The sequence below is a fragment of the Hipposideros armiger genome, unplaced genomic scaffold (genome assembly GCF_001890085.2).
Source record: "Hipposideros armiger isolate ML-2016 unplaced genomic scaffold, ASM189008v1 scaffold_15, whole genome shotgun sequence".
NCBI classification, from domain to species: Eukaryota; Metazoa; Chordata; class Mammalia; order Chiroptera; family Hipposideridae; genus Hipposideros; species Hipposideros armiger.
The window spans coordinates 4,948,082-4,975,488 of record NW_017731365.1 but is presented as its reverse complement, the minus strand read 5'-3'; the positions used below and the strand labels follow the sequence as shown (position 1 = coordinate 4,975,488).

Below are 27,407 nucleotides of genomic sequence, written 5' to 3'. Positions count from 1 at the left end.
ATTTCACTCTTGACTATATCCTTCCTTATTTTGTATCTCATATGTAAGCCTTAGTTCCCTACTAGATGAAGTCCCTAAGGGCAGAAACTGAGTCACCTTTCCTGTATCCCACAAGAATGACACAGTGCTGGACAGCTGGTAGACATTCAGGAAGTGTTTGTTGACGTGACCTTGCTTAGCAATGTCTTCTGTCTGTCTACACCCCTCTTATGAGAACAGGATTATGTCCCACCACATAGGAATCTGAAAGCTTCCTGGTAACTTATTTTCCAGTCAAACCATGGGAAAGTTTTACCATCTTCAAATCACTTTGCTTTCTAATTAGTTTCTGGGCCCATCTTTAGCCATTTTATTATTTATGCCTTTGTAGGTGTCATTAAGACTGCTGCTGGCACTGAGATAACTTTGTAGTCTCCCTTTTTAAATTAAAATCTTAGCTTTCTGATATTACTTAGATTAGCTGGAGGTCCTTTATACTTAACCTTTCCATCTGCATATTTAAATATATTTAATGATTTTTTCAGTGGCTTTGTGTTAAGCATATCTAATTAAGGTATCCTACCTACACTCTATACATTTTATTTCAAGCTCTAATGATATGCTAGCATTCGATTATCATTTGGGGGGAAACTTGAAATCCTTAAAGGTCTGAGTGTATAAGAACATTAAGTACAGATTAAGGAACTGGTATGACTTTATATATGTATAATTGCTCAAATTTATAATAATTAGCTTTTAAGTCTTCTTTGAGTAGCAGGCATATGGATGGTCCAGAGAGTACTTATTACCAATAATATTATTCTTCAATTTGAATAGAGTTTTAACACTGTTTTTATCCCCACAAGGGTACTCTTGATCTGTAAGGAGTATGAGATGTTATAGCCACTCTGTTTTATCTGTGAGAAATGGAGGCCTGGAGTAGTTGGGTTACTTTCCCAAAGACATAAATATTTAATGGCAGAGCTGGTGTAAGAACCGAGATCTTCTGTTTCTGATGAGTTTTTTTCAAATCTTGGTGAGAATTGTAGTTCAAAAAAACAGTCCTGGCCATCAGCTGTTTTCTGCCATCCAACACTCAGTTGATCATTCCACATTCCATGTCAGAATACTTTCCACTGACCCCAAGTACACTCTGTTTCCTTTACAGTTTGAACGCCACGACCCTGTGGACGGGAGAATCACTGAGAGGCAGTTTGGTGGCATGCTGCTGGCCTACAGTGGGGTGCAGTCCAAGAAGCTGACTGCCATGCAGAAGCAGCTCAAGAAGCACTTCAAAGAGGGAAAGGTAGGTGTCTTTGCCGAGAAGAAGAAGAAGAACCAAACCGTGGGAACACATGGTGTCATGAATCAAAGATAGGCAGTTGGATATTTAAATCCACTTTAGAGGACTGAGATGGATTTGGGCTTCATCAACACACTGTTAGAGTTACAACCAGGAGGATGGATGAGATTACCCAAGGAGAGCATAATACAGAAAAGAACTGCAGGCCAAGGACGAAATCCAGTGGAACACTGACATTTAAGCCACTCAGGAAGGAAACCTTGAGGAAATGTTTAGAGAAATACCTAGAGAAAGGAGTGGAATCAAAGCCAAGGGAGTACAGGATTCAGGAACTGAGGGTTCTACAATGTGACACGTGACAGAGAGGGCCCAGCAAAGTAACATGATAAACATCCAATGGTTTTTGTAAAATTGTAATAGGGGTGGCCTTTGGGAAAGCTGTCTAATTAGAGTGGTCAGTTAGAGGGCATATTAGAATGAGAAGTAAGAAATTAGAGAGAGAGAAGTGGGGAAGAAAAGGAGGAAGATGGGAGAGGAGGCTCTAGAAAGAAGGGAATAGCATATGTTAAAAACTCAGGCAATGTATAAGTCTGCTTGTTCTGCTATAACAGAATACCACAGGCTGGGTGGTGTAAACCACAGAAATTTATTTTCTCACCGTTCTGGAGGCTAGAAGTTCATGATGAAGGTGCTGGTAAATTAGGTTTATAATGAGGGCTCTCTTTCTCGGCCTGTAGCCACCTGTCTTCTTGCTGTGTCCTCACGTGGACTTTGCTTGGTGTTTGCACAGGGGTGGGGGGAGGAGCACAAAGCTACCTCTCTGATGCATCTTCTTACAAGGACACTAATCATATTGGATCAGAGCTCCACCCCTAGGACCTCATTCAACCTTAATTATTTACTTTGAGGCCCTATTTCCTAATACAGCCACACTGCTGGGGGGTTAGAGCTTTAATGTGTAAGTTTTGGGGAGACACAAACATTCACTCCATAATAGGCACGAAAGACAAATTTATTACGTGTGAGGAACTGAAGAGGACTGCTGTGGCTGGAGCATACTAGCAAGGGGGAGAATGGCCTGAGATGAGGTCAGAGAGGGAGATGGGGCCAGAAGATTCCGAACCTTGTAGGCATGGAATGAGTTTGGGTTTTATTCACAGTGCAGTGGGAAGCTATTGCCGGGTCATGCGCAGCAATGAAATGGTTGTATGTATGTTTAAAGAGATGAATGACTCTGGCTGCTTTATGAAAAATAGTTGGGAAAAGGCTGAAAAAGCAAAAAGACTGATATTAAGATTATTAGAGAATTCAGGAAGAGGTGATCAAGCATTTTTTTGAGCAGCAATGAGACTGGAGGCCATGGGTTGGCAATGGCACTAGTCAACACTACTCATACCTTTCAACACTGGCTGCATCTGGTGCAGGAAGAGGCAGATGGTAGAACTGAGTGAGCATCTGGGGTTTTGCCAGGGAGTGGGATGCACTAACTGAAGCAGAAATTAGTTAAGAGGCCAGACCTCTTAAAGATCACACACACAAAGCAATGCCAGCAAACCCATGTCTTCTCCTTCTCAACCCAATACCTTTTCCACTTGACAATGATTACCACTTGACCATGACCAGCAAACTGACCTGGCACTAAAAATGTTCCATGAGAGATTGCCAAGGCAGTGTGGTATGGTAGACATAGAGCTAGCTGGAAGACAAATTATTTAACCTTATTGGCCTCATGAATTGAGAAGCTTGTCCTAGATGTGTGTGATAAGAGTGCTATAACTTTAAAGACTCAATAACTAAAAATAAGAAATAGGATTACTAGTACTTGTCTCAGTTTTCTTTGTTAGTAGTCTCTGCAGGAAATCTGGCATGAATAACATTGCCCCAAATTGGAGGAAAGCAATTTTTATCACCCAGATGTTTTTCTCCCGGTCTTAGATGTTGAAAAGCTTATAAGACCTCTGAACCAGGCTGTGGACTGCAGCTGAGGGCAGGCTGGGCTCTGAGAGAAAGTGTCAGCTTCTTGGAACTCAGGCCAGCTTGTTCCTACAGCAGGTGTTCCCTTGGCTGTGTGGGAAAGGCGTGTCATTAACTCAGAGTGACAAAGAACAATACTTCTGGCTTACCCGATACCAGCTCAGATCTGTTGAATATTATAATTTCAGATAATTGATTGCAAATGTTTAGTCTGATTTTTTAACCCTGATGTGGGAAGCATAATGTTTGCATTACGAACCACTCCTTTCTTTTCTTTTTTTTTTTTTTTTTAAGATTTTATTGGGGAATTGCAGGGAGAGAACAGCTTTGGGAAATTGGGGAAGGGGAACAGACAAGTTGCTGTCCTTTTGTTCTTCAGTCTAGTTGTGGAGGACGTCACTTCACTGGCCCAAGTTGGCACCATCATTGCACTCTTCCCTGGCGAGGCAGATCAGTCGCCGGCTTCTGGACGGCCACTCACGGCGGCTGCTGGCCGCTCACACTGGCTGCTGGCTACACATGGTAGCCCATGGCAACCCACTGCCACAGAGGCTGCAGCCTGTGCCATCACCAGCGACTCATGGCAGCCCAGCTCCAGGTTGAGCTGTTGTTCAGCATCTTAGCTGTGGAGGGCAGTGTCACTGGCCCTCTATGTGGGATCCGAACCAGGGTCCTCTGGCGTCCCAAGCCAGCTCTTAACCAACACGCCACTTCCCTGGCCCAACACTCCTTTCTTTTGACCAGACCTATGTTTAAAGTTTGGTCCAGACGTTGACTTGACCTTGAAATAATTATCTATCATGACAGGCTAATTCATGTTTTATTATGAATTTATATTTAAAAGCAATAAATTGGGTGTTGGAGACATCTCCCTTGAAGGAAGAGAGTATTTCAGCATTGGCAGGAGTTATTATAATTTAGGACCTGAAGACCTTTCAAAAGAGCTCTGAAGTGAAAGGACAAATTTTGTCAGATGATGAAAATCTAGAATGCTAAATTCTTCCTGGTCCAGAATTTCTAGCCTGCTTTAGCAAGGAGATTGAGATTGATTGTTCTCTCGTGTTGATTAAATAGTTCATGAACACAGTAATTAACTAAAATGAGAGTTAATGAAGGGCCTTTGCTTCTAAAGTTACCAGTCCATCTCTCTTGGACCATTTCTCATTAAAGGGGAATCACCATCATTTTTAATTGCATTTTTATTTCGTTTTGAATTTGTTAACATGAAATACAAGTTTTCATTTGGCTCATGTTAACATTTTCTGTGTGCGGTTCTGTACAAAATACCAAAGCAATTTTATATCCCACATATAAAACTGAAACCAACAAACAAACCAAAAAGCATAAACACAAACAACAATTTAGTGGTTACCAGAGGGTAAGGGAGGTGGTGGTAGAAGAGTATAAAGGGGGTCAAATATATGGTGATGGAAGGAGAACTGACTCCGGGGGTGAACACACAATGTGATATATAGATGATGCATGACAGAATTGTACATTTGAAACCTATGTAATTTTACTAATCAATGTCACCCCAATACATTTAATGAAAATTAAAAACTATCTACCTATATCAAACCAGATCTAAAAGATTGAAGGTGCTAGAGGTATATTACATAAATATTTGCATAATACTAAATGACTATGCAGTGCTTCACAGCCATTTTTCTTTTTGTGTTTCTAACAGCCTTGTTACATCTCAGTTTGCCTTTGAGAATATAGAGACAGAGAAAAAGAGAAATTAATGACCCACTCAGAGTTTGGACTAAAATCCAGTGCTTCCTATTCCAGATCTTGTCCTTTCCATGGCAAAGTTCTATTTCTATTTCTAACCATACTCTTCCTCTAAAGCAGTGCTTCCCAACCCTGGTCTCCCAGTAGGATCCTGTGGGGAATTTTTAAGAAGCATGGTTGGTGGGACCTGCTTCAAACCAAGCAAATCAGAAGCTCAGTGGGTGGGTCCAGGCATCAGCCTTTCTTCGAAGGCTCCGCATGTGACTCTGATGTGCAGTTACACCTGTGAGCCGCTCCCTGCCCTGGAGGAGCCCTGTTCTTCAGTGTCTCTAGCTGTTTTGTCCCTCAGTAAAAGCTTGAAGAATGGGGGAACCTGCCATTCCTGGAAAAATTATCCATGCCCTGAGTAACCGCCATGTTTCTTATTTAACAAAGACAGAGTTTTCTTTTCTTTTTTTTAATGGGGGAACATGTTTTGTTTTGGCTTTATTTTAAAGATTAGTCCCTATCCTCTAACCTCTAAACCAGAGTTTCCCCATTCCCCTCAATATTCTTTTTCCTGTGAATTCTTCTTCTAGGCCAAATCTGACTCAGCTCTAGAATTTCCTTTTCATCTTCCAAATTGTCATCTTCTCCTCATTAAAAAGAAAAACAGAGTTTTTTCAGACTTCATAAATGTAATTCACAGTGGTGGTTCTCTATGCTTAAGAGTGCAGAAGCTGCAGACTTTAATAATTTAGCAAATTCATTTAAGGATGAATTGAAAATTACAGTTCAGTTTAATGGCAGACATGGCTACATGCAAGACACTAAGCCAAGTGCTGTATAAAAGATAAGAGATAAACAAAAACCATCACTTATCCTCAAGAAATATATAGTCTGTTCCAGTCTAGTAAGAAAAAATATGTATGCGAAGAAATACATAATTTCATATTCAGTATTTATTGGGCATCTGCTTTGTGCCAAGCTCTTCTAAATATTGGGACTACAATAAAGAACAAAACCAAGTCTGCCTTCATGAACTTAACATTCCTCGTGAAGGGAGACAAATAATAAATAATTATAATACAAAGCAATTCACTCAGCTTTGAGCCTCTAGAGAGCAGTGTCTTAGTCATCATTGTCATCCTCAGTATAGTAAGTATCTCATGGGCAAATGTTTGTCAAATGCATTGATAAATATGTTAAGTACTTAAATAAAGATTTGCGATCTTTTGGAGGCACCAATGAGAAAGATCAGAATCAACTGAAGAGACTAAGAGTTCTTGGAGGAGGTACAATTTGAACTTGGCCTTAAAGTCAGAGTAGGATTTTGACAAGCAGACATTATAAAGGTAGCTTTTGCTACGTGTTTGCTCTTATAGCCCTATCCACAGTAGCCTTCTGTGTATATCATTGCTTATTAATACTGCTCCTGGCCATTAAGCAGGGTTAGGACTTATAAATAGTTATAATAAAACTATTAAGTTATCAACTTTTCATGTTATCTGTGGATAATGTTCACGTGGGCTCTCCTCGTCACTTGTTCTTGCAGATATCTGAGAGTTGGACCACACCGTGGTCATTGTGGAATATCAGATTCTAGAAACATTGCTAGCACAGCCCTTGAAAACTCAGGTGATTGGGTTGATTCCTGGCAGATGAATGTTCTATGACCAATTAAAAGACAAGGCAAGGGAATCACCCGTTACAGTGTGTTTGTACCCACCCATGGCCTGTCAACACTGAATATCCGGCTTTACAGCTGACTCCAAGGGAAGCTGAATTTTACTTACCCCTTCTCATCTACTACAGCTTCCTTTTATTTCTTTAACAGCTTTATTGACTTATAACTTATATGCCATAAAATTCACCCATTTTAACTGTACAATTCAGTGACTTAGTAAATTCACAGATTTATGCAATCGTCACTGCCACCCAGCTTTAGAACATTTCCATTGTCCCAAAAAGTTTGCAGTCAATCCCCATTTTCCACCCTAGCCACAGACAACCATAAATCTTCTATCTCTTTAGGTTTGCCTTTTCTGAACATTTCATGTAAATGCATTCATATAATAATGTGGTCTTTTGTGTCTGCCTTCTTTTATTTAAATTTTTCAAGTTTATGCATGTTGTTGCTTACATTAATAGTTTAGTACTTTTATTGCTGAATAATAAGTAGTATTCCATTGCATGGATATTCTGCATTTTGTTTATTTATTCACCAGTTTACAAACATTTGAGTTGTTTTCAATTTTTTAGCTATTTTAACTAATACCACTATGAACAGTTGTGTACGAGTGTTTATTTCAACCTATGTTTTCATTTCTCTTAAGGAGATTCCTAGGAATGAAATGGCCAGGTCGTGTGGTAAAATTATGTTTAGCTTTTTTTAAGAAACTGTTTTCCAAAGTGGCTGTACCATGTTATATTTCCACATCAGTGTATGAGAGTTCCAGTTTCTCCATATCCTTATACCAAAAGTTATTACTGTCTTTTTTGTTACAGTCATCCTAATGAGTGCATGGTGGCGTCCTCATTGTGTTTTAATTTGCATTTCCCTAATGACTGGTGATTCTGAGCATCATTTCATGTACTTATTGGCCATTCACATATCTTTTCTAGTAATATGTCTATTCAAATCTTTTTTTAATTGGATTATTATTATTATTTCATTGAGTTGTAAGAGTTCTTTACATAATTCTGGATACAAATCTTTTATCAGATATATGATTTTTAAATACATTCTCCAAGTCTGTAATTTGTCTGTTTTCTCAGTATTTTGAAACACGCAAGTTTTTAATTTTGATGAAGTCTGATTTATCAGTATTTTTCTTTTATGAATTGTGCTTTTGCTGGCATATCTAAGAACTCTTTGCCTCACTCAAAGTCATAAAGTTTTTTTATGTTTTCTTCTAAACATTTTATCAATTGCTTTTAGTTTTGAAAGACAATTCTATTTAACAAATTCCTAATGTTAAATTTATTTTAGCAACATAAAGAACTGTTTCTACTATCCACAAAGTACTTGTAATTTTTCTTTTTTTTTAGTCATCTAAAGCCCAGTTTTATATAAGTCCATCTTTCCAAGGGTAGGTAGATAACCTGTTTTGAACAGTTGGTTACAGAATAGAATAACTCCTTCTTCCACTTCCCCACAGTATGTCAAGAAAATCCTTTTGATGCCAAGCCCAAAAGAAAGATATTTGCTTTTGACTACTATGTCTGCAGGTCAAGTCACCTGCCAATAGATTGTGCATAAGCTATAGTGTTCTAGTCTAAACAACTCGCAAAAAATGTATCCTTTCACTTTCCATCCACAAACCTCATGTTATAGTCTTATGCTAGCTTTATTCTAATAACCCTCTGGATTTTTCACTAAGATAGTTACCAAGAAATAAGAATTTTTTTGACTGGTACCATCATTTCTTTAAGGAGGCCTATCTAAATTTTAAGCTCTATAAAATCAAGGCCAGTGCAGTTTTATTTCCCTCACTATTCCTGACACAGTGCTGAGTGGTTAATAAGTGCTCGATAAATATTTTTTTATTATATCTATATAGTAAAAGGCAAAAAGCTTAATATACTTCAATTTAATAATGACATAATGTGATTTGTATGCCACTGTTTTTCTAAATTATTAAATAAATAGCCATTCAATTCAGATTGTTCTTTTTGTCCTCAAATAATTTCATAGCATGAATACTCTGGTCTTGAGCTATATTGTTGGTATTTCATGGTAAATTAACTAACATACATTAGAGGTTGTTTGTCAGAGTAGGAAACATTTTCTCTACCATACCTTTTCTGTTTTCAGAATTTTATGTTAACTTTTTAGCCTTTAAAAACCCTTTCAGCAAATCAGACACCTGTTTTCCCCTTGCCCACGGATATCTACACCTTAATAAGGAAAGTAAAAAAGGTTTAGCATGCCTAAATTGTGGTAAAATATACATAACAAAATTTATCATTTTAACCATTCTTTTTTTAAATAGGGGAATTGGGGAAGGGGAACAGCCAAGTTGTTGTCCTTCAATGTTAGTTGTGGAGGGCGCAGCTCCAAGTCCAGTCACCATCTGGCTGCCCATCAGCAGCTCACGGCCGCTCAGCTCAAGGTTCCATGTTCAATCTTAGTTGTGGGTGGGCATAGCCCACCATCCATGCGGGAGTCAAACCAGCAACCTTGTTGTTAAGAGCACGTGTTCTCACCAGCTGAGCCATCTTGCCATCTGTTGGCAGCTCAGCTTGGGAGAAGCTCATTGGCCCATGTGGGAATTGAACCGGCAACCCTGTTGCTCAGAGCTCACACTCTTAACCAACTAATCCACTCAGCCGGCCCCATTTTAACCATTTTTAAGTGTACGATTCAGTGGCATTAAGTATTCACACTGCGACAACAGGGATGAACCTAGAGGATATTATGCTGAGTGAAGTAAGTCAGACTGAGAAAGACAAATACCATATGATCTCATTTACTAGTGGAATCTAAAGAACAAAATAAACAAACAAGCAAAACAGAAACAGACTCATAGATACTAAGAACAAACTGATGATTGCAATGGGGAGCGGGGGGATGTTGACTGGCTGGGTGAAAAGGTGAAGGAATTAAGAAATACAAATTGATGGTTACCAAATGGTCACAAGGATGTAAACTACAGCATTGAGCATATAGTCAGTAATGTTGTGTAGTGTCAGGTGGGTACTAGACTAATCGGGGGAATCACTGCATAAATTATATAAATGTCTAACCACTGTATTGAATATCAACTGTAACTGAAAAATAAGTAAGAGATGTGTAGAAAAAGTATGGTGAACGCTGCTGCTGAGTGCCATCCAATGGAAAGGCAGGGATTTTCAATACGGGAAGCAGCATGTTGAACTTTAGTAACCGTGTGTGACAAGTTTTGACTTGGTCAGTGGAGTTAGTCTGGTGTGAGCTACGGTTGAGAGAAGGTGTGTTTTAAAGTGTGCCGTAATCATCCTCCATCATGACAACGCTGTGTGTCATCACACATTGCTTCTGGTGTACGGCAGTTTCTGTCAAAAACATTAGTGTGTCCTCATCCACCTTATTCACTGGATATGGCACCATGTGACTTCTGGCTCTTCCCCAAAGTCAAAATGATTCAGGACATCAAGGCAGCCATGACAACACAACTATAAACACTCACAAAAGAGGAGTTCCAGAACTGCTTCAGGAAGTGGCAAGAACAGTGGGATAAGTGTGTCCGAAGCAAGGGGGAGTATTTTGAAGGGGATTAATGGCAATGTGTCTTTTACTGTAATAAATTTTTTTAAACATTCACCATATTTTTTTTTTAAGATTTTTATTGGGGAATTGGGGGATGGTAACAGTGCTGGGGAATTGGGGGAAGGGAACAGACAAGTTGCTGTCATTTTGGGGGGTTTTTTTTTTGTTCTTCAGTCTAGTTGTGGAGGATGTTGCTTCACTGGCCCAAGTTGGCACCATCATTGCACTCTTCCCAGGTGAGGCACATCAGTCTCCGGCTTCTGGATGGCCGCTCACTGCGGCTGCTGGCCACTCATGCTGGCTGCTGGCTACACATGGTAGCCCATGGCAACCCGCTGCCACAGGGGCTGCAGCCTACGCCATAGCCAGCGACTCACAGCAGCCCAGCTCCAGGTTGAGCTGTTGTTCAGCATCTTAGCTGTGGAGGAGTGTCACTGGCCCTCATATGTGGGATCCGAACCGGGCCCCTCTGGCATCCCAAGCCAGTTCTTAACCATCGCGCCACTCGGCCGGCCCCACCATATTTTTTTATCACACCTTTTAAAATGTTTTTGAAAAGTACGTTCACACTTATACTACGATCACCACCATCCACCTCTAGAACCTTTTTTATCTTCTTGGACTGAAACTCCATACCCATTAAACAATAATTCCCCTTTTCTCCCTCCTTCAAACTCCTGGCAATCACCATTCTACTTTCTGTCTCTATCAGTTTAACTACTCTAGGTACCTCACGTATGTGGAATCATGCAGGATTTGTCTTTTATAACTGATTTATTTCACTTGACATAATGTCTTCAAGGTTCATCCATTTTATATAGTATGTGTCAGAATGTCCTTCCTTTTAAAGGCTGAATAATATTTCATTATATGTATATACTACGTTTTGTTTAGCCATTCATCCATCGATGGACACTTGGGTTGTTTCCACTTTGGCATGTCTTTAGATGGAGATAAAGAGAATATGGTATTAGTGTACCCATCTACAGGCAGGTGATATTGTAGAACCTGTACTTCTGGTCCAGTGGGATTCTCCTCTTTGAGCTGATTCTGTTCTAGTGCTTATATTAGATAGCATACCATGGCTTTCATACAAGGAATGAGCCCTCTCTCTGGATGCTCTAAGTCAAGGCCAAGAGAATGACCTCAAATCAGGGAAAAAATGTTTAATATAGGTCTCCTATTTCACTGCCGAATATTATGGAGCTTGGCATTGTAGATGCCATTGTAAATGTTTGAATGAATGTTTAAATACAGATGCACCTCTGTTCATAATTGCCAAAAAATAGAAACAGCCCAGATAGAGTGGATAAATACTTGTGGTATATTCACACAATGGAATACTTAGAGCAATAAATGTGAATGAACCACAGATATACAGAAAAAGGTGGACAAATCTTAAAAGGAGAAGCCATATATTATACAGTCATATGCCACTTAAAGACAGGGATACATTCTGAGAAACGTGTAGTTAGGCAGTTCATCATTGTGCCAACATCATAGAGTGTACCTACACAAACTTATAGCCTACTACACATCTAGGCTATATGATATAGCTTATTGCTCCTAACTGCGAATCTGTATGGCATTAGGTACTGTATACTGTAGGCAACTGTAACACAATGGTATTTGTGTATCGAAACATAGAAACACATAAGTGTATGTGCTATACTTTTATAAGACTGGCAACTAGGTTTGTTTACAGCAGCATCACCACAAACACGTAAGTAAAACAAAAAGCAAGGGAATGAACCCCCTAAAAATCACAATAGTGATTACCACTGGGAGAAGAGGCTTATGACTGAGAAAGGCTATATTGCGGGGAAGGAGGGAGGCCCTGGGATGCAGATAATAGTGTTTCTTGACCTGAATGGAGGTTTTACAAGTGTTCATTTTATAACAGTTAAGTTGTACATTTACGTTTTCTGTGCCTCTCTATACGGTCGTCATATTACACAATAAAAAGTTTAAGTTCTTTGATTCTTGGGGGGAGGGAGGACTATAAAAGATCATGTGACATAATTATACATAGAGTATTTTAGCTCTCAGTTTGATTGATAAAATGAGAAAGATACCATTGACAAACTTGGAGAGTACCAGGAAGTACTGTAGATTGCCTGTACTGAGAATGCCTTATTATTGAGTCCTCCATGTGGCTCCCTGGGCTCCATAGTTTGGGGAAATGGGAATTGGAAGAGAAGCGGCACTCAGTAGAAGCCAGTCAGCATCTGCAATCCATTAAGGACCTGATTTTTCATTAAAAGGCATTAACCTCAGTGTCTCTTCAGTGTTATTTACTTCTTAGAAATTGTATTCATTTCCATCAAAGCATGATGTGTGAGAAGTGGGAAATAGGCAAGTAGGACAAACCTTCCTCCCTGTAAGGGAACTCCCTGTAGCCCCTATTTATGTAACTACTGTCTCTCTCAAGCCATCCTAGAAGGTAGAATTTGAGATCAGCAAACCTTTGACCAGCTTTTGAAAAGAACTCCTTTATTCACAGAATTTGATTAGGTTAAAGTTAAGTGACAAATTGCATCATTCATCACTTTTAAATTAAGATAATAAACAGCTTCCCAAGTGCTTGGGTTCTGCTCAGTTCTGAGACCATTCTGATGTATATCACTGACCGTTGATTCTTTAACTTAAGCCTCAAAAAGCTTGAATGTCCTGTGAGTAGGTTATTTAAATGGAAGTCCTGACTCTGGTCTTACCTGTTAAGATGTATAACAGTAACAGATCAAATGGCTACAGCTCATTTAGGAAGTGTCATACTTGGTAATAGATATTGTGACTAAGTGGAGGACACAGTTAGACATATTTTTATTAACGATCGCCAGCCACAACGGGAAACAGCTTCATGTCAGATTTTACATGTGAGAGGAAAGCAATTAGCCAGCTTGACCTTTTCAGGGTAAAATTCTATTGTGTACAAATTTGACATTCCTTGACTAATTTATTCAATCTCTGTTCTACACATAGCATAAATGTCTGATTGATAGACAGGCCTAGTTTTCTGGATTTTATGCAGCTTTTTGTTACAGGTTCCTGCTTTACCTTGTCTCTTTTCTTTCAGGGCCTGACATTTCAGGAAGTGGAGAACTTCTTTACTTTCCTAAAGAATATTAATGATGTGGACACTGCACTGAGCTTTTACCATATGGCCGGGGCATCTCTTGATAAAGGTAATGAAACCCAAGTTTTTTCTTGATGGTATAAACATTGAATCTATAATCTACTAGGTGACTACCCCTCCTTAACTGTAATATGTGAGTTTTTCTTGATACTGTTTTTTATTTGTTTTGTTTTGTTGATATTGCATAAGCCTTGCATTTCGCCTTGAGAGGCCAAACTCAGCAAATATATTTCCTTGTGCTAAAGGCTGTAGCCAAGGCAGAGTTAGTTAGCCTTGGAAATCGGCATCTAAGCTGAGGCAGAGTGCATAAAACTTTGGATCTTCTCTTATTGGAGCCAGAGTCGTTACATACGAGTATATAATGTGAAACTGAAGTCACTATGTATTTTAATTTATTCTTTGGTGAGAAGGAATGGCTTGGTTTATTTCTTGTATTAAAGGTGGTTTTTTTTTTTAAGATAAAATCATGACTCAGAGAATAGCACCCTCTATTGGCTTACTTCATACAAATTCTGTTCAAATTTGTATAGGCAATATGAGAGAGCAAAGGAATTGAAAAACAATTTTTTCCCAACATTTTATTATGAAAAATTTCAAACATTTAGAATAGTTGGAACACTCATTCGAAGAATGTTCATATATCTGGCTCAATTAACATTTTGCTATATTTCCCTGATAGTATATCTATGTGTATATTCATCCCTCTATCACTCTTTCTTATTTTTTGTTGCACTCAGAGTAAGTTACAGACTTAAGTGCACTTCACTCCTAAATACTTCACCATGAATAGTAACTGAAGTTCAATATTTGTTTAAAGTTCCCTTGTGCCCCACTTCACAGTAAATTTCTGCCTCCACTCACCAAGAGGCAACCTTAATTCTGTGTATTTTTCCACCGTAGTTTATAACAAAACTTCGTTTGTTCTAGAACTTCATAAAAATGGAATTATATGGTGTACACCCTTTATAACATTTCAGCATGTTTTTGAGATCAAAACATTTGTTGCGTGTATAATAGTTTTTCCTTTTTTATGAATAGTAACCCATTGTATGAATACCCCACAATTTGTATATCCATTCTTTATTGGATACATTGACTGTTTCCAGTTATTAGCTATCTTGGACAAAGCTGCTATGAACATTCTTTTTTTTTTTTGAGATTTTATTGGAGAATTGGGGAAGCGGAACAGTGTTGGGGAATTGGGTGAGGGGAACAGCCAAGTTGTCCTTCAATCTTAGTTGTGGAGGGCGCAGCTAGCTCAGCTCCAAGTTCAGTTGCCATCTGGCCACCCAACTGCAGCTTGCAGCTGCTCAGCGCAAAGTGCCGTGTTCAATCTTAGTTGCGGGTGGGCATAGCCCACCATCCCATGCGGGAGTCAACCAGCAATCTTGTTGCTCAGAGCTCGTGCTCTTAACCAACTGAGCCACTCAGCCGGCTCCCTATGAACATTCCTGTGTTAGCCTTTTTGAGGACATGTGTTTTCATTTCTCATGGATAAATACCTAGGAGAAAATTGCTGGGTCCAGTGGAAGGTGAGTATTTTTTTATAAAAAACTGTCAGACCCTTTTTCACAGTGTATCTTTTTATACTCTCACCAATAATGTATAATAGTTTAAGTTGTTCCACATTCTTGTCAATAATTGGTGATTCTGGAGTATATATAAAGATGCCTCATTGTGTTTTTAATTTGTATTTCCCTGATGACTTCTGCTAGTGAGCAACTTTTTATGTTCTTCTCAATCATATATTTTCTTTGGTGAAGTGTCAGTTCAAATGTTTTGCCCATTTTTATTAGGTTGCTTGTCTTAATACAAAATTGTGGAAGATCTCGAGATATGCTAGATACAAGTTCTGTATGAGGTATATATTTTATGAATATTTTTCTAGTCTGTGGCTTAACTATTTACTTTCTTAATAGTGTCTTTTGATTAGCAGGTGGGGGTTTTTTGATAATTTATCAAATTTTTATTTTTGGTTATCACTTTTTGGTCCTAATAAATCTTTATCTACCACCAAACTATGAAGAAGATATTCACCTATATTTTCTCCTACAAGCTTTATTGTTTTATTTTAGCTCTTATGTTTTTTGTGTGTGTGTGTGTGAACAATCTAAGACATAATTCAACAATCTAAAACATAATTAGATGACAGAAAATAAGCACACAGAAAGATCACTTGCTTTTCTCACTGACATAGAGAGGCTTTTATTCAGCCACCAAAATAAAGTGAATCCCTCCTTCTCTCCCTCAGAAGTCTCACAGAATTTCTTTAGTATTTTTATTAGCACCAACCCAGGGTCCAGGTGGCCTGTCTCTACATCTGCTGCTCCACAGACCATGGTTCCAGAAAGGCAGGCGCTGACTGATGCCTCCCACAAGCCTTCCCATGCCTAGCACATAGTGGGCATTGGATAAACTTCTGCTAAACTGGGTTGAACTGCATTACTTAACAGCATGTAAACCGGAGGAATTCAGTGCGTTTTAAACAATATGTCCCTGTCTCCAGCAGAGTCCTTCCTCCAAGGACAAGCTTTATTTCTATAAACAATAAGTTACACGTGCACAGAGTAAGAATGGTGGCTCCAAAAAACAGCGATGCTATGATACGTACATGGGATCACAATTCAAACAGAGGCTCTACTGTTCCTGACACCCAAGTCACTCAGCCATATTCTTCTACTTTGGTGCAGATATGGGTGCTATTATTATAAACTTAAAAGGTTAGCCAATATGAGCCCAAAATAATAACTAATTTTTATAAAATGCAGAGGTATTTTTTCTTTAATTTTTAGGAGATATTAAAGCAATGAGATGAGTCAAAACTTCTAACACACAAAACCATCCACTGCTGAAATGTAAGGAAGGAAAGACAAAATTCACTGCTTCTTCCTATTATTTTCTTTTCCCTTTTTTTTTATCTATGGTGGTTTTTTTTGTTTGGCTGTCTTTTTTTTTTTTTTTAATTAGTTTCAGGTGTACAACACAGTGCAATAGTCATACTTTTTACCCCTCAAAGTGACAACCCCCTCCCCCAATCCGCCACCCAGCTCTTATATTTCATATATGATCCATCTCATATTAATTTCTATATATGGTGTAAAGTAGAAGTCAAGATTTCTTTTTTTTAACATGGATATCTAGTTGTACCAGTACCATTTGTTGAAAAGGCCATCCATTGGTTTGCTTTGGCATCTTTTTCAAAAATCAAATGACCTTTTAAATGTAGATTTACTTCTGAGCTCTCTGGTCTGTTACATTTATCTATATGTCTCTTTTTATACCCATACATACTCACTGTCTTGATTACTGTAACTTTATAGAAAGTCTTGAAGTAGGAAGTATTATAAATCCTCCCAACTTGATTCTTCTTTTTCAAGATTGCTTTACATATTTTATGTCCTTTGTATTTCCGTATAAATTTTAGAATCAGCTTGTCACTTTCTTATGTAAAAAAGAGGTAGGATTGTGATTGCAGTCACATTGAATATGTAGATTAATTTGGAGAAAATTGACATCTTAGTGATAATGAATCTTCTAATTCATGAGCATATTATATCTCTCCATTTTTTAGGTCTTTTTCAATTTCTGTCAGCAGTGTCTTTGTAGTTATTTAAGTATACAGGTCTTGCACATATATTTTTTTTAATTCATGCCTAAATATTTTATGTTTTTTATGATATTATAATTGGAATTTTTATTTTATTTTTTAATTGCTGCTGCTGTTAAAATACAATTGATTTTTTATATTGATCTTGTATTCTGCAGCTTGCTAAATTCGCTTATTCTTCTAGTTGTTTTGTAGATTCCTTAGGTTTTCTATATAAGCGATCATGTAATCTGCAGAAATAATTTCACCTCTTCTTTTTTGATATTCCTACCTTTTTTTTCTTACCAGATTGCATTAGCTTCAATCACCAGTACATGTTGACTATGAGAGGTGAGAGTGGGCATCCTTGGCTTCTTCCTGATTTTAGGTGGAAAACATTTAACATTTCACCATTAAGTTGGTTATTAGAGACTGTTCATAGATGCTCATTACCAGATTAAGGAAATTTTTTCTCTTCCTAATTTAGAAAGGATTTTTATCTTCAATGCTGTTAAGTTTTGCCAAATACTTTTTCTACATATATAGAAATGACTATATAGCTTTCCTCCTTTTTTTCTTAATATGGTATAGATTATATTGATTATCCCTTATTGCTCTGAATGAAACCTAACTTTGTAATGATGTATTAAGCTTTTTGTATATTGCCAGATTTGATTTGCTAACATTTTGTTAAATATTGAGGGATATTGGTCTGGAATTTTCCCTTTTGTAATGTCTTCAGGTTTTGTGTCAGACTATTCTGTCCTCATAAACTGAATTGGTGTGTTTTATCTTCTTTATTTTCAGAAAGATTTTGTATAAGATTGCAATCTTTCTTTCTGAATTGTTTGATAGAAATCATCAGCAAAACTATCTTGGCCTGCAGTTTTGTTTGTGGGAAGGTTTTGATCTTTTAATTTCTGTAGTAAATATATTCAGAGTTTATGTTTTTATCTTGTGTGAATTTTGACAAGTTGTATTTTTTTAGGAATTTTCCCATTTTGTTTAAGTTATTGAATTTATTGACATAAAGCTGTTCATAATATTCCCTTATTACCCTTTTGATGTCTGTAGAATCTAAAATCCCCTCTTTTACTGGTAATTTTGGTGAATTATGTTTTCTCTCTTTTCTCTTTTTTCTTATTTAATTTACCTAGGGGGTTAACAATTTTGTTAAACTTTTCAAAGAACCAATTTTTGACTGTTAATTTTCTCTATGATTTTTTTCTTATTGCATTGATTTCTGCTCATACCTTTGTTATTTCCTTACCTCTAATTATTTTCAGTATATATTTCTCTTTCCAGCTCCTTAAAATGGAACTTTACCTACATCCCACAAATTTTCATACGTTGTAGCTTTATCATCATTCTCTTTTAAATATTTTCTGATTTTTCTTGTGATTTCTTTGGTGACTTATGCGTTACTTAAAAATGTGTGTTGTTTAATTTCCAAATATTTTTATTTTTTTCTAGATATATTTTTTATTTCTAGTTTAATTCCATTGTAGTCAAAGAACACACTGTAAAACTTCAATTCTTTAAAATTCATTGAGACTTATTTTATGGCCCAGCGTATGGTCAGTTTTTTTATGAATGTTTCATATACACTTGAATATGTATTCTTTTTTTTTTTTGTAAAGGCTTTTTATTGGGCAACTCGGGGATGGGAACAGTGCTGAGGAATTGGGGAAGGGGAACAGACAAGTTGCTGTCGTTTTGTTCTTCAGTCTAGTTGTGGAGGACGTTGCTTCACTGGCCCAAGTTGGCACCATCATTGCGCTCTTCCCGGGTGAGGCAGATCAGTCGCCAGCTTCTGGACAGCCACTCACAGCAGCTGCTGGTCGCTCACACTGGCTGCCGGCTACACACGGTAGCCCATGGCAACCCACTGCAGCAGGGGCTGCAGCCTATGCCATCACCGGCAACTCACAGCAGCCCAGCTCCAGGTTGAGCTGTTGTTCACCATCTTAGCTGTAGTGGGAAGTGTCACTGGCCCTCATATGGGATCCGAACCGGGGCGACTCTTAACCAATGTGCCACTCGGCCAGCCCTTGAATATGTATTCTGTACTTTTGAGTATATTGTTGTAAAAATGTCAGTTAGATCAAGGTGGTTGATAGTGTTCAGATCTTTTATGTCTTTACTGACTTTTTTGTCTAGTTAGTGAGGGAAGATATTAAAATCGCCACATGTGATGTAAGGATTTGCCTATTTTTCTCTTTAAGTGTTGTCAGTCTTTGCTTCATGAATTTTGAGCTCTCTGGTATTAAGTGCAGGCACACTTAATGATTATGTTAATTATGTTCTCCTGATGAATTTGCCCTTTTATCCTTAAGAAATGTGCCCCCCTTTATTTTTAGTAATACACCTTTTTTTTTAATCTGTTTTGTCTGACATTGATACAATTACTCCAGCTTTTTTTATGGTTATTATTTGCATGGTGTGTCTCTTTCTATTCTTTTATGTTCAATCTATCTGTATATTTAGGTGCATCTCTTCTAGACATATAGCTGAGTCTAATGGTCTGTTAGCTATATCTATTTGCTTTTTAAGATTTTATTGGGGAATTGGGGGAGGGGAACAGCGCTGGGGAATCAGAGAAGAACAGACAAGTTGCTGTCCTTTTGTCTTCAGTCTAGTTGTGGAGGACGCCATTTCACTGGCCCTCATGTGGGATCCAAACCGGGGCCCTGCTGCTCAGAGCTGGCATCCCAAGCCAACTCCTAACCAATGCGCCACTCGTCCGGCCCTGCAATTTTTATTTTAGTGGTTTCTCTAGAAATTATAACTTTTCATAGTGTACTTAAAGTTGATATTATACCACTTCAAGTGAAAGGTAAAAGAACCTTGCAGTCATATAGTTCCATCTACTATTACCCCATCCTTTATACTGTAATTGTCATTTATATTTATATGTTATAATCTCTTCAATATAATGTTAGGATTTTTGCTTTCAACAGCTATATTTTTTAAGAAATTAAGAGAAAAAATAATCTTTTATGCTTACCCACATTTACCATTTACTCATATTTACCATTTTGATTACTTTTCATTTATTTCTGAATAGCTAAATTTTTATCTGGTTTCACTTCCCATCAGGGTGAAGAGCTTCCTTTATCATTCCTTGTGATACAGAACTGCTAGCAATGAATTCTCTTAGTTTTTGGTTTATTTGACAATGTCTGTATTTCTCTTTTGAGTGCCACAATGTGTGATTTTTAAATCTTTCCAAAGTACTGTTTGAGGTTTTATAAACCCAATCTTACTTATCCAACACTTTTTGATGGATTCCTTAAGATTTTCTAATATAAGATCATGCCATCTGCAAATAGAGATTATTTTACTTCTTCCTTTCCAAAGTGGATGAATTTTATTTCATTTTCTTGATCTACACAACTTTTTAAAATAGCAATTGTTTGCTTTCTTATTTATTTGTTTAAAATAATACCTCCTCTGACCTCTGTGAAATGTTTTGGAAAAAAATTAATGATATCATGGAAGTATGTGTGTGTCATACCTCAGAGTCATTTCTCTAAATAGCTTTGGTTATATCACTATATTTCACAAAACAAGTTTAACAGCATCTGCAAATCCAAAGATATCAGATTTAACGTCATAACTTGTAAAAATAAAATTAATAAGCTCTTCTTTATATTTGCATACCTTTTTTTGAAAAGCCCAACTAAAGACAATAGAATTACTTTAAAGAACAATTATATAGGATGAATCACTGTTCCTGTTAAAATTATAGGGTATACAAAATAGAATGATTCAGGGTAGTGGTAGCAAAGAAAAGTACAACCAGGTGGTTAAAAAAAAAAAAAGACAAAGTGTTCTTTTCAAAACACTTCAGGCCATTTCCTGGGTAGCATCCATATAGTCCATGCCTCATTATCCTTGCTAATAGAGTCAGTGGCACAAATTATACAATCATATGTGATATCCAAAAATATGTTTGGCTTTGAGATATATGATATTTGGCATTTGTTTTGACTTCTTAGTTTGTTTTATCTGTATAACTTTGGATTCCCTGAGTGTAAACTGATAGATATCAAGGGGAAATTGGCCTGGATTCATGCACAGTGAAAGGACAAAGCAAAGTGTATTCATATCCTAGGGCTATCATAACAAATTACACAAACTTGCTGACTTAAAACAACAGAAATTTATTCTCTCACAGTTCCAAAGGCCACAAATCCGAGATCAAGATGTTGGCAAGGGCCACACTCCCTCTGAAGGCTCTAGGGTAGAATCTGCCTTTGTCTCTTCCAGCGTCTGGAAGCTCTAGTTCCTTGGCTTGTGGTGTATAAGTCCAGTCACTGCTGTTGGCTTCACGTGGCCTTCCCCTCCTCCTCCCGATATGTCTTCCTTCTGTATGTGTCTTATAAGGACATTTGTCATTGCATTTAGGGCCCACCCGGGTAATCCTTAACCCAGATCACATCTCAGGATCCTTAATTACATCTGCTAAGACCCTTCTTCCAAACAGTCACATTCACAAGTTCCAGGGACTAAGATGTAAGCATATTTTTTGGAGAGCCACCATTTAACCCACTTACAGCAACCAAGGACTAAACATCACTCATACGTAGTCCACAAAGTAAGGCAAATATAGAAACCAAAAAAATGTGAATTGTGAATTTAATTTACTATGAGAATATTAGTACTGTTAATATTAAAAACACTTAATTTTTTTTAGAAACCTAATTATACTCTTTACTTGGGTAACGTCTATTTATCTTTGAAGTCTCAATTCAAATGTCACTTCCTCAGAAAGGCCTCTAGCATGTGTTCCGCTGTCCTTTCCATATTCCTTCACTCCGTCAGATGTGCCGGTCTTTTGCACGCTCTCCTTGCACGCTCCCCTTTGCTTTTAAACCCTAGTGATCCTGACAGTCATACTAGTGATTTTGCCATTGTCTTGAGTTCTATACGAATCCTCCCTCTGCAGAATCATGGAATTTTACTCTGAGATGAAACTTAGAAGAGAGGAAGAAAAGCGTATTGGTTAAGAACCCAAGTCCTGAAGTCATATTGTCTGGATTTTAATCTCAGTTCCATCATTTACCAACTGAGTAGCTTTGGGCAATTTCTGAATTTAGCTTCTGTGTTTTTAAAATCAGGATAATAATACCCACCTCATTGGGTATTAATCTTGTGCCTATCATGCAGTGAATGTTTAATAAATGTCAATAAACCAGATTTAGGGTGGTTCGACCATTTATTCAGGCAGCAGCATAGGAACTGGGGTATGGCAGCAGGGCACAGGGTTCTACTCTCACAAAGCTCACAGTCTAATAGGGGAGAAAGATAAGTATACAAGCTGGTCAAGTTTGGTGTGATAAGTGCCAATTAAGTAAGAAGACTAAAAGTGGAGCCTCTGACCCGTATTAAAGGGTGGGGAAGAGTGGGGCGGGGGTAGAGAAGGAGTATTTGTGTCTGCCTTCTGCTCTCAGTCTCAGCCATCTTCTTTTTTCCCAAAAGGTTAGAACCTTCAGAAATTGGCACCATTTTAGAGGCCCTGGCACTGTTTCTTCCTTGGCTGTTTTAGAGCTTGCAATCCTGTCTTTAGACATAATTTAGCACAGAATTGCCCGAACAGCATTGTGACAAACACCATATACTGCAATATGTTAATGGTTCTGTGGGTTTAAAAAAAAAAAAAGTGTTCCATCATTCAAATAAGTTTGGAAAATGCCAGAATTTCTTCCTGCAGCACCACCTCTGCCAACATTTTAATATGCTAATGTGCATTAGTAATCTCCAAGAGAGTGATATAGTTCCCAAACCTGATTTTACCCCAAATGTCTTTCAACAACTTACAGAGCTAATGTCCCTCAGAACAGTTTGAGCCCAGGCAGGTGGCAACTGTAGATTTACCATACCGCAGCATGATGCAGTCCTCCACACTAAAATGCCAAATTTCGTTGAGGCTCTTTCTTTAGTTCTGCAGGGTCCATGTGAGAATGACAACTCTCAGGCAAAAATGAAATGTCCTCAGTGAATTATGACCATCTGAAGAAAAAAAACCTTTCTCCATGAAATATTGTATGTTTCCACTACAGGTTGTCTCTTTTATTTAGCACTTAAGAGAAATTGGTTCTACTGCTTTATTCATATATATACAGGGCCTAAAATTAAATGTATAACTTCTCAAGGGCTATCCAAATGATTTACCTAGTCTGCTGAAGAAGTAATGGAAAGTTGAACACGACTCCTTCCCCAATGGCATCCTGTGATGGAAAAGTTAGAAATTATTGGAGTTGGAACTCTAGAATGAGTTATAGCCTATATATAACTTAGCGTATTCTTATTTCCACCAAGAAAATAAAAGGTTCCTAGGTATGATAGAGCCCCATTATAAAGCACCTCACTACATTATAATTTGGTAAACTTGGAGGCCCAGTTGTGTCCCCTGTGTACTTTGAACTATAATGCAGGAAAACAATCACACAAATATAGTCCCTAGCCTTTAGTCTTTATGTCCCAACACAAGCCTACTTAGACTGAAAATCATAGTTTATGACATGGTTTGGTCTTAATTCTTTTTTCTTTTTTTAAGATTTTTATTGGGGAATTAGGGAAGGGGAACAGTATCGGGGAATTGGAGAAGGGGAACAGCCCAAGTTGTTGTCCTTCAGTCTTAGTTGTGGAGGGAACAGTTAGTTCAGCTCCAAGTCCAGTCACCATCCAGCCACCCGTCAGCCGCTCGGCTCAAGGTGTCATGTTAAATCTTAGTTGCGGGTGGGCGTAGTTCACCATCCCATGCGGGAGTCAGACTGGAAACTTTGTTGCTAAGAGTGCACACTCTAACCACTGAGCCATCCGGCTGGCCGCAGCTCAGGGCCGCTCAGCTCAAGGTGCCGTGTTCAATCTTAGTTGTGGGTAGGCGTAGCCAACCATTTTATGCAGGAGTTGAACTGGCAACTTTGTTGTTAGGAGCACGTGCTGTCACCAGCTGAGTAATCCTGCCACCTATTGGCAGCTCAGCTTGGGCGCAGCTCACTGGCCCATGTGGGAATCGAATCAGCGACCCTGTTGCCCAGAGCTCGCGCTGTTAGCCAACTGAGCCACTCGTTCAGCCCTGGCCTTAATTCTTTATAGTTATTCTATATGTACAGTTTATCTTATTGTCTGACAAGTCAAGAGAATAAATAGTAAAACCGGTGGCATAACCCCAACAGGATGCTCTCTGAAACCCCAAGTATTTTTTCTGAAGCATCAGTAATATCATCAGATGATCTCAAATCATTTCTTTTATCTCTGAAGTGGCATGAATGACCTCTAAGAACCTTTGTGGCTTTAAAATTATCTTTCAATCTAATACTTACGAATGAATAAAGGAGCCAAAGTCTTTCAGCATTTAGGTCCCTACTAGGTTAGTGGAGGAGTCAGAAATCAGTGATGGAGTCATTTCTAGCACATACCAGACTCTCATATTCAGAACGATGATCTTTGACAAACTGCTACCCTCTCCTGAGCCCTAAGAATCCTGCCACATTGCCCTTTGGAGGACTGCGAGGCTATCACACATCTGGAACACTAATAGCAATATTATTTCACAGCAATGAATGTCAATTGTAATTTTAAAAAAGGTGGGGGAAAGGTGAAGGGGAATAAGAGGTTCAAATTTCCAGGTATAAAACAAGTTATGGTGATATAATGTACGGCATGTGGAATATAGTCAATAATATTGACTGTTTCAGAGGCCAGGCATAACGCCAAGTGCTTTATGGACATTATCTCTCTTAATTCTTAAAACTTGAAAGATATTATCCTGGGGTGACCAAGTAGCTCATTTGGTTGGAGCACAAGCCCTGGGCAATGGGGTTGCCGGTTCGATTCCCACATGAGACAGTGAGCTGTGCCTTCCGCAACTAGATTGAAGACAACAACTTGAACTGAGCTGTTGATGGGCAGCCGAATGGCTCAGTTGGTTAGAGCTCATACGGTTAACAACAAGGTTGCTGGTTCAATCCCGCATGGGATGGTGGGCTGCGCCCCCTGCAACTAAGATTGAAAATGGCAACTGGACTTGGAGCTAAACTGAGCCCTCCACAGCTAAGATTAGGGGACAGCGGCTTGACTTGGAGCTCATGGGTCCTGGGAAGGATGCATTGTTCCCCAATAAAGATACTATCCCCATTTGATGGATGAAGAAATAGAAAATAAAGCCGCTTGCTCATGGTTACCCAGGTTAGCAGTAACAGAGCCAGGATTCAAACCCAGGTCTCTCTAATCCCCAAAACACCATCATGTTGCCTCTCAGTATATCCCAAAATGCTGCTGGAATTTGAAAATCTTTGCTGAAATACAACTCAGGAGGCAATGCAGGTTTGAACCGTGCCTTAGTAGCTTAAGAAGGACAAGCTCTGAGCTATTTCCTCCCGGTTCCCTTTGGATAAGAGTTGACCATTCTAGGGGGGAGAATAAAGTCTTTTTGGAAACTATGATGTTTTGGAGTTAGTGCCCTTCTCTTGAATATGAAATATATATCACATTTTCCCTACAGTTCTCTCTTCTGTTCAGGCCTAGGTTCTGCAGACGCTCTGACATCTGTAGTACATACCTTACAGTGACAGACTCTTGCAGCTGTCTAATCTACTTTCTAATCCCACATAAGAATGTCTTAGTAGACTCATCTGTGTTCTTTACCTTTCTAAACATATTACTTTTCAGTGAAGAAATCAGTATACAGAGTCCTAAAGTAACTTAAATAAGATCATGTATCACTTCAAGGGATACTACAGAACAAAAAAGGACGTGGCTATACTAAAGTTCCAGTTTCTCAACATCAAAATATAGGATATACAGATGTACACTTCTCAGCTTCTAATAATCTGGTGTCTACCAACATTTATACACCTAAAGAGGTGATCACCATGATAAGTCCAGCAACCATCTGACACCATACCACACTATCACAATATTATTGACTATATTCCCTATACATTACATCCCCATAACTTGTTTTATACCTGGAAATTTGAACCTCTTATTCCCCTTTGCCTTTCCCCCCTTTTTTAACTTTTCAATTACAGCTGACATTCAATATTATTTTATATTAATTTTAGATGTATAGCATAGTGGTTAGACATTTATATAATTTAAGAAGTGATCCCCCTGACTTTAGTACCCACCTGGCACTATACACATTTATTACCACCATATTATTGACCATATTTTCTATGCTTTACATCCCTATGACTGTTTTGTAATTACCAATTTGTATTTCTTAATCCCTTCACTTTTTTCATCCTGCCCTCAAACCCCCCTCCCATCTATCACCCCCAATAAATCTAGTACCCATCCAATACCATACATACGTAGTTATTACAAGATTATTGACTTATATTTCTTATGCTATACCTATATCCCCATGACTACTTTTTTTTTTTTAAGATTTTTATTGGGGAATTGGGGGGATGGGAACAGCGCTGGGGAATTGGGGCAGTGTCACTGGCCCTCATATGTGGGATCCGAACTGGGGCCCTCTGGCGTCCCAAGCCAGTTCTTAACCAACGTGCCACTCGGCCGGCCCCCCATGACTACTTTGTAACAACCAATTTGTACTTCTTAACCCCTTCCCTCTTTTCACTCACCCCCTCAACCTCCTTCCATCAGGCAACCATCAAAATGTTCTCTGTATCTATGAATTTGTTTCTGTTTCGTTTGTTTGTTTATTTTGTTCTTTAGGTTCCACTTATAAGTGATGTGACATTTTTCTTTCTCTATCTGCCTTACAGCACTCAGCACAATACCCTCTGGGTCCATCCATGTAGCTTCAGATGTCAAGATTTCATTCTTCTTTTATGGCTGAATAATATCCCATTGTATATATGTACCACCTCTTCTTTATGCATTCATTCATTCAGGGACACCCAGGTTGCCTTCATATCTTAGGCATTGTAAACAATGCTGCAATGAACGTATGAATACACACATCACCTTGAAATAGCACTTTGGGTTTCTTCAGATAAATACCCAAAAGTGGCATTAACTGGGTCCTTCTTTGTCTCTTGTTATATAGCCTTTGTTTTAAAGTCTATTTTGTCTGGTATAAGTATTACTACCCCAGCCTTTTTGTTTGTTTATTTTCATTTTCATGAGATTTCTTTTTCCATCCCATTACTTTCAGTCTCTGTGTGTCTTTTGATCTGATGTGAGTCTCTTGTAGGCATCATATATCATATGTATGGGTCTTGTTTTCTTACCCATTCAGCCCTGCTATATCTTTTGATTGGCACCTTTAATCCATTTACATTGAAAGTAATTATTGATATGTAGTTATTGTCATTTTATTATTCATATTTTTTATTTTTATTTTTTCTTTTTTTTTCCTAAGTCCCTCTAACATTCCTTGTAATACTGATAAACTCCTTTAGCTTTTTTTTTGTCTGGGAAGCTCTTTATCTGTCCTGCTATTCTAAATGATAGCTTTCCTGGGTAGAGTAATCTTGGTTGT

General features: G+C 38.2%; 1 protein-coding gene across 4 annotated transcripts in view; it reads left to right on the top strand.

Moving 5' to 3' along the window:
* MICU1 (mitochondrial calcium uptake 1) overlaps positions 1-27,407 on the top strand; it is a 216,148-nt gene that overhangs the window by 169,591 nt on the left and 19,150 nt on the right. For all 4 annotated transcript variants that reach the window (XM_019625591.1, XM_019625582.1, XM_019625577.1 and 1 more), the window contains 2 exons: positions 1,148-1,285; positions 13,297-13,405. In XM_019625591.1, the coding sequence (XP_019481136.1) occupies positions 1,148-1,285; positions 13,297-13,405 (247 nt within the window). The remainder of the gene's footprint in view (positions 1-1,147; positions 1,286-13,296; positions 13,406-27,407) is intronic.